This window comes from Cariama cristata, unplaced genomic scaffold, assembly GCF_000690535.1.
Source record: "Cariama cristata isolate BGI_N322 unplaced genomic scaffold, ASM69053v1 scaffold9732, whole genome shotgun sequence".
Taxonomy (NCBI): domain Eukaryota; kingdom Metazoa; phylum Chordata; class Aves; order Cariamiformes; family Cariamidae; genus Cariama; species Cariama cristata.
The window spans coordinates 1,405-9,199 of NW_009605476.1; the positions used below are offsets into that span (position 1 = coordinate 1,405).

Here is a 7,795-nt window from a genome sequence, read left to right on the forward strand (position 1 = left end):
ACCCACTCTATTGAAAGCAACCATGTCCTTTTCTGGACAGGAGCTGCAAACAGGTGGAATGTAGCTGCCTGACTCTGCTCCTCCCCGAGAAGGACATCCAGTGACTCCAGCATGAACTAGTATCTTAGATCTATCCAACAGGATACCCTGCATCTTCCTGATAGGAGACAGTATCTTTGCCTCTTGGTCACTGTCCCTATGTACTCATGTAGGGGATGACCCCACTCACTGGCAGGATATATGCTACTGGCTGGATTGTCAGGTATCTCCTTCAGGATGTATAGGAGTCCTTCTGACATCAGACCAAGGCAAGAAAAGGAGGAGCTGATGTAACAGCACCTGCAGGAGTCCTCAAGGAAATGCACGCCAGCGCTTCTGGGATCAGACTTTCTTCACTGACTTTGTGTTTTTTTGTGTTTTTTTTTTGGTTTGTTTTGGGTTGGTTTTGTTTTTTTTTTCCTGTAAGACAACACTGGATGATTCCTCCCTATGTCAGGCTAGGAAGGCCTCCTCTGCTCAAAAGCAGAGAAGGGTAGGAAGAGAGAAGGCACTTCAAGCAAGGTTCTGCAGGGGCACAGATAATTTCTGAGTATCTGCACTCCCTCTTACTCATTTCTCTGTTGCCACCTTTCCTGTGCCTGTGGCTGTTGAAGGAAGGAGCCCTTTGTACTAGAGTCACTGCAAGGCCTTGAGCACCATCCTTGCCAACAGAAAGAGGCCACAGAGCAATGCTGAACAGAGCCCAAGAAGTGCAGTTCACCAGAACTCAGTGCCAGTCTTAACCAGTCAAAGGTTGGGCAATGACTCCATTTAAGGCATCTATCCACTCCCTCTGCTCCCTCTCGTTCTCACATATAAACACAAACTCCCTCATTGGCGTGACCACAGTGATCGCTGGTTTCCTCTTCTTCGTCTGGACTCCCTGTGGCAAGCCAGCTCGTACTTCATATCCCTCCTCCATCCTTCCAATATAAACCTGGCCCTGTGCAAATGCATCCTAGAGAGAAGGAAGCAGAAGACAGCCATTAGCCATGGGACAGCGCAGCTCCAGCAGACACTGTTCTACCCTTTGACATGGAACAGGAACTGGGGATGTGTGAAGGGGACACCGATTTGGTGACAGGCAGCAGGAAACGCACTGGAGTTTTTTTTACACTCAAGGACATTCTCAGAAGAAGGAGGTAGGCACCCACCCTTACAGAGATGGTTGGTGGGTGTTCAGGAGGAATATTCTCATGGCTAGAACAGTGCTAGGAAGCAGGATATTGGGGCTGTCAAGCCTCTGTTATTGGTATATCGCTCATCTTGCCAAAGGTTACAGGCACAGCAGCAATAGGGCTGGGAGAAAGTGAGCATAAATGCTACAGGCAGTAGCAGCTTAAAAGACTTAGATCTTCCTCACAGCCACTGTAAGGGCCAGAGTTTCCAAACAGCCCAGATTCAAAGAGATCCATTGACAAGGGAGATAAGCTCTTCAGACTGAGCCTGCTTCAGTCTTGCACAGCCACTGGCATTGCTGGATGAGAAGAGATCCTTCCTCCCCACCCAACTTCATGAAGGGGCTTGTGGAACAGCGAAGAACGCTCTTCTTACCAGTGGATTTTTAAGGTACATCAGGTTCCTTTCTTGAGAATCCAGGCAGAACCAGCGCACCTTAAAGGCCTCCTTCTGCTGCAAAGAGATGGTAGAAGTTCTTTAAAGACCAAGTCCCAAAGGGGAGTTTGGCCTATTCAAGGCAGATCCCTAGACTGCTTAAATGACTCAGAGCTTGAGTTGTTTCATTAATCCCTGTAACTGGTAACACGAGTCACTGCTGTGTGCAGCCCTCACCTCCCTTCTCCCTGGGTTCACACTAGGGAGAACGATTGTTCTCACACTAGGGAGAAAGGATTGTTCAACAACAATCCTTTGGGTAAGGCAGGGAGATTTGGTTCTACCAGTGATCAAATTATCAGGATTAAGAAAGTTGCAACAAATGGATTAATTGAAAGCACTACAGAGAATGATCCATGGGCCAGTGGTGATAATGAGGAGAGTGTGCAATCAATTATAACATCTTGGTTTGGGGGGTTGTCCCTAGCATTGTGGCATGCACAAAGGTAGTTTTTTTTTAAAAGTTCTAATTCCACCAACTGCACTCATCTGACCATTCCCTCAGATATTCATTGCTCTGTGCTGAACTGAAGGGTCCTCTTCTAGGGCTCACTCAGTTTGAGCAGAATTTAGGCCTCAGGAGAAAAAACCCACAATCTTTCATGCTTGTACCTCTGAGTACTCTCTGTGCAAGTACCTGCAGGAAGATGTATTGGGACACTGGCACTGAACCAGGCCAAAAACCCCAGCATATTCAGTATCAGCATTACATCGCTGAACTTTATAATGGGACTTTAGCTCACGGTTCACGCCAGGCCAAAAACCCCAGCATATTCGGTATCAGCATTACATCGCTGGACTTTATAATGGGACTTTAGCTCACGGTTCACTCAGAGGAGAGCAAGGCAAGAAGCAGCAATGTTCAAACAAGATCTCAGATCTTTATCTCCTTCTTCACCGGTGCCTGAAATCTCTCTCCTGTTCCACGGAGTTGTGGCCCAAATACTTTCCCCATAAAAACCCAAACCAAACCATAGGCTTCGCTGTGGAGAATTTACTCAATCATAGTTCGCTGCTATAAGCAGATGAGACTTATGTGCTACTGACTTTAAGAGAAACAGGGAAGTAGGGGAGTCAGCATGTGATGTTCTGTTCTAGCAGGAGCTGCAGTTCTAGAGCTGCAGTTAGCAGATACAGCAATCTATTTAGGGTTGCGTAACAGGACTTTGCACATCCACTGCCAGCTAATCCATCTTGCTTACTCTTCAAGGAGGATTCTTCTTCCCAGTCTTATTTTCCACACAAAATAAAACATGATCCCAAAGAACATGACAGGCTTGAATATAATGTCGTTTATCGACCCAGGAAGCATATAGTCACTCAACAAATCGTTTACTAGTAAACATCACAGAATTATCAAATATTCTCCATCTGGAATAATCTTGTTCGTGTACTGCCAAGTACGCACTTACTTTTGGTCCTGTTTTCTCCATATATCCTTCTTTGACATAATTTCTTGTGATCCTGGGTATGAGCTAGGAGAACACAAACACACACACACACAAAAAGTCTGTCTTATTCAAGCTTGCTTTTCTGTTCTGTTTCAATTTTGGTTTTTGGGGTCTGGGTTTTTTTGGCTGCTCAGTAAAAGGAAGTCTGAAATAAGAAGGAACCTAAAATATTTGAAAGATTACACTTTATAAGGACTACATAGAGACTTTTAGGCCTTAGATGTTGACTATGTTTTTGCATGTTATCCAGTGTGGCCTTTCCTTCTACCTCTTCTGTCCATTCCCAAGACCCATATGCTGCTGTTTGAGCACCTGACTCTGGCAGAAGAAATAAGAAAATATTTTCCCATGCTATGTTTGCACAGACTGCTTCAAGCCCTGTTCAGTTCTCACCTCAGGCTCAGGGACAGTTGGGAAAGTTGTTCTGAGATAATGGTAACGTGCTGCCCGAATGGCATTGAACCAGTCGACAATCTCCTAGGGAAAACAGCAAATACAAACATAAAGACAAGAATAACAAGCAGGAGTAAGACTGCTGCCTCTCCAAAACGCCTTTCTCCTTCCTTGTGACCTCTTTGCAAAGATGTACTTTCTCCCCAAGGGGCAGACAGAGTCAGTGACTTGTCCCACACACCTGAAAAACATTGAGCCTCCAAAATAATTTACAAATGGCCCTCCAGGGAGGTCCCAGACATTCTCAGCATGGACAGTCACCCAAGTCTGTGTACACAGGCTTTTTCAGTTGATTCAGTTATGGATTGTTTGAAAACCTTTGTACCTGGAAAGACATGAGAACTAGGACAAGGGAAGAAAAAGAAATCTAACAAAGGCCATAGACATACTTCTTAAAATTATGATTGTTTACCTGGAAATAAGGCAGAACAATATTTTGTATGTGTGTCAAGAAGGCTTCAAAGAATATAATCACAGAATTGTATAAAACCATGAGACAGTTACCTTACCGAGATTTACATATGTGCCCCACTGAAGCCCGAAGACTATTCAGGGTGTGAAGCTGAATATATGCACCAACAGAATAGGAGCGAGATGTTACAGTTATTAGTGTCAAACTCTCCAGCTTTCTATATTCTACAAGTCATAGTGACTTCAAATAACACCAGACCCTGCAGAAACAGGGTCTCTCTTCCAAAATATAGATCAAAGATCTAAGCATCTTGCTTATTCCAAAATCTCCATGGTATTCACCTTTCCACTTTCGTGATAGACAAAAAGGTTCCTTGTTTGGCCATCTGTGTTGTATGTGATCTGCAGCCCGTGAGCATGGTGGATTTTCTCTGTCTGGAACATTGCATTCAGATTCTTAATGCTGATAATGGCTTTTGGACCTCTAGACTGTGAAATGAAAAGCATTACTGTATTAAAGTGCTCTCAGGGAAGGTAATGGAGGACAGATTAGCTGTATGAGAACTAGATCTCTACTGAAGAGAAAGCAGACATCCTAAAATATCTAAATATTGGATATACCTGAAATATAAAGCCTTAATAGCATCCTACATAAAATCACTTACAAAGAGTGATTCCATTTCCTTGACAATCTGGGTCGCTATTTGAGATAGATGTGTCTGAACTGCAAGGGATGGGTCTATCTCCAGCCTCATAGTTGGAGAACAATTAGCTACACTCTCCCACAGAAGGGAGACATGTTGAGGATGCTGCTGCAGCAGTTGATGTGAGAATATTTTGGTAATATAAGAGGTAACAGCTGCTAACAGATCTCTTCTTCATCTTGCTGTTCAACTGCCAGTATCCATTTCCTTTGTTCACTAAGCAAAAGGAGGCTGCAGGGTTAAGATAAGGGATGAGGAAAAGGGCTAAATCCAAAAGAGCAATTGCTTAAGATACCACATATGTTAATGAAAAGACATTTGGGCTCCTCCAAACACAGGCTGACCTGGCTGCAAAACTAGAGACAAAGCTGTTTATGACGGTTTTTCCCAGTGAAGAGCAGGGTCTGAGGATGGCTCTATGGCTATCTATGGCCAACTCTGGCTGAGGAACTCACTTCTTTGGTGTAATACTTCATCACCCCTTCCCTTGCTGACAGGAGAAATCGCCTCTTCTGGAACTGTCTGCTTTCCCGCCCACGCTTCCAGAGGAATCCTTCACGGCTGCCTGCAGATCGGACCAAGGTAAGTGTCAGAGAAGGGCAGCACAATAACAGGACTGTTTAACTAAACGGTGATGTGGCACAGAGTTTCAAGTCTCTTCTCCATCTGAGAATTTTCATGTCATGTGAAAAAAAAAGATCAGTGGAGAACTAGAGAACTGTAACATCTGAATACACCTTTGTATTTGTCCAAGCGCCTTTTCTTAGGAGCCTCTTCTCAAGGTTAGACTCAAAGCAAGGCCTGCACATCCAACAGTTCAAATATGACAAGCCAACCTTAAAGATCTTCCAAGTTGCAAACAGAACACTGTGCTGTTGGCCTTAAGGCTAACATCTTTTCCCTGACAATCCTAACTTTTACCTGCAGAACAAGGATCTTGGCAGACTCGGGTGGCAACAAATTCCTCACGCTCATATTTAGCTCTAATCCATTGCTCTCTTAAAACCCTGAAAGAGGAAAACATGGATAAAGCTGATCTGCCTCTACTCTATTTTCATCAACCAACCAGAGACCTGTAAAGGGAAGCAGTAGTTCAATGGCTGTAAAGGTCTGCAGCAGTGAATACACCATCAACTTACAAGCAATCACAGGACTGGGGGATGTAATAGTAGGGAGGGACTTTCGCCTCATATATAGCTTTGGCACAGAGATTCCCGTGCTTCTTCATAAACTGAAATACAAAAGAAGTTACAGTTAGGTGTGCAGCTGCAAAGTCAATACCATGTCATAAACATAAAACAAACTTGTATCAAAGGGAGCTCTGCACTTTTTGCTCAGTCTCGCCATAACTCTCAGTGGGTCTCTACATACATTTATAAGTTCCCTTTGGCACTATAGTTTGCACGTTTTAGGTGGCTGAGCTGTTTTCAGCATTTACAGTTCTGAACCAGATGGGAAGAAACACAAGATTGCAGTTGTTGATTAAAAGAACAAGAGAAAATGAGGAGAAAAACTATATGTTTATGATCTCTCTAACACCTTCAATTCCTCCTAGACATTAACTTTGACTGTATTATTAACACAACTGAACTGCAAGATGAGAGGCTGAACCAATATTTAAGAAGGGCATGTTGATTTCCAAATAGAACATACTATCTGGAAATACCTGTGGGCTTCTAAACCACAGTGAGGAGTTACTGTGTGCTATTAAAAAAAAAAAGTACACTGCAGGATGTTAGAAACACGGTCACCTGTCAGTGTGATTTGAGTAGGTCATAAAAAAAAACCCCTAAAGTTACCCACGGAGTTAACTTGGCTCTGGGTGGCTTTGTTCCTCTGTTCATGGTGGACGACACATTACGAGGCAGAGGAGGTTATGATGAAATGCGTAGAAAAGTAAATGCATTACTGCTTTTTCCTCTGTACCTCTATAAGATCGTTCTCCCAGAAGTCAAGCCGAAGGGATTTGACCCTGCTGATCTGAGGAAGATTGCGATGGATTCCAGAGCAGTTCAAACAAATGAATATTCCAAGTTTGTAAGAAGCCCACTCTGGATCTAGATACAAACACAAAGAATGAACTAATACACGGGAAAAGGCAGAGCCACTGCCAAGGGCGAAAAAGTACATCTGATGCACAGACCAGGCTTCACACACAGTACATCAAATCCCACGCCACTGTTAATGGCTGTCACTTCACTGTGTTCAGAGGAACAGCACTTGCTTTCCCCAGTGAAGAATGCAGCCCCTGCATTTGTAGGCTCTTTCACCGACTATTTGTTTAAAAATTAATGTGACTGTGAAGGCAGCCGAGTAGTGATGTAAAAGATCAGCTAATTATTATTTCTGCATGAAAAGCTGCTGTTGCTGAATTAACAATGGAAGGATGTTGCGGACAGTGAGCACTACCTAGAGCACAACAGAGCACAACCACCTAGAGCGAGGACTCGTGTCCACTGCCCACGAAAGCTCCTGCTCTTGCCTGCTGCTGCATCCCCTGAAGTGGCCTTAACAGGTTGATGCTTAGGGGCATTCTGAGTGCTCTGACAAGACCATTTCCTTGGACCGCCACTGTCACCATGTTGCCCTCTGCTTCTCCCTTATCACATCAAACAGAAGGTACTTGTCAGCTTCTTGCAGCTGCTGTAGGCTAGTGATTGACTGCTCGCTTCAGTGAGGGTGACTGCCATCTCGAACAAGCACACAGTGCCAGCCCGGTGTGGGCTTTCCAGCAGGCTCTTCAGTGCCTTTTTCTGCACCAGCCCCAGTGCAGAGTCGTTCCCCTCCAGAGCTGGAAAACCACCCCACACACTCTCATTCCCCGGCCTTGTACGCTGTCCACAAATAACTGTGGGGAAGCTGCTGGTGCGCTAAGGCCACTTCCTGTCCCCCGCTGTCCTCTCCTCGCCCCGCGGGGCCCCTGCCCCTGCCTGGCCGAGGAGAGCCGTGTCCTGACTGCCTGGCGCCCGGCAGCCCCTCGGGGCCCCCCTGAATGGGCACCTCCGAGAGCGGGACCACTGCCCGCCTCAGGAAACCACCTGCTCCTGCCTCTGTGCTACACCAAGTGACAGGTGACGATGGGTCCCGCTTTCAGGAACTGAGCGAACAGGGATCAGCACTCCT

At 45.1% G+C, this 7,795-nt stretch overlaps 1 protein-coding gene across 1 annotated transcript; it reads right to left on the bottom strand.

The window, feature by feature from the left end:
- Nucleotides 1-608: 608 nt before the first annotated feature.
- Nucleotides 609-7,362, bottom strand: ADAP2 (ArfGAP with dual PH domains 2). The gene is made up of 10 exons (XM_009695967.1): nt 7,296-7,362; nt 6,599-6,729; nt 5,812-5,903; nt 5,594-5,679; nt 5,128-5,237; nt 4,311-4,457; nt 3,498-3,581; nt 3,066-3,128; nt 1,594-1,671; nt 609-997 (listed from the first exon to the last, which is right to left on the bottom strand). Exons 1-10 carry the CDS (start codon nt 7,360-7,362, stop codon nt 779-781), a joined length of 1,077 nt encoding a protein of 358 aa, XP_009694269.1. The 3' UTR covers nt 609-778.
- Between the last annotated feature and the right edge of the window lie 433 nt (nt 7,363-7,795).

Bases quoted from the DNA above. Each gene is read 5' to 3' on its own strand.
- ADAP2 (XM_009695967.1), bottom strand. From the start codon at position 7,362: ATGGCAGTCACCCTCACTGAAGCGAGCAGTCAATCACTAGCCTACAGC. The intron at 5,904-6,598 runs GTACAGAGGAAA...TTTGTATTTCAG, and splicing joins GGGAGAACGATCTTATAGAG to TTTATGAAGAAGCACGGGAA. The intron at 5,238-5,593 runs GTAAAAGTTAGG...TCCGATCTGCAG, and splicing joins CCAAGATCCTTGTTCTGCAG to GCAGCCGTGAAGGATTCCTC.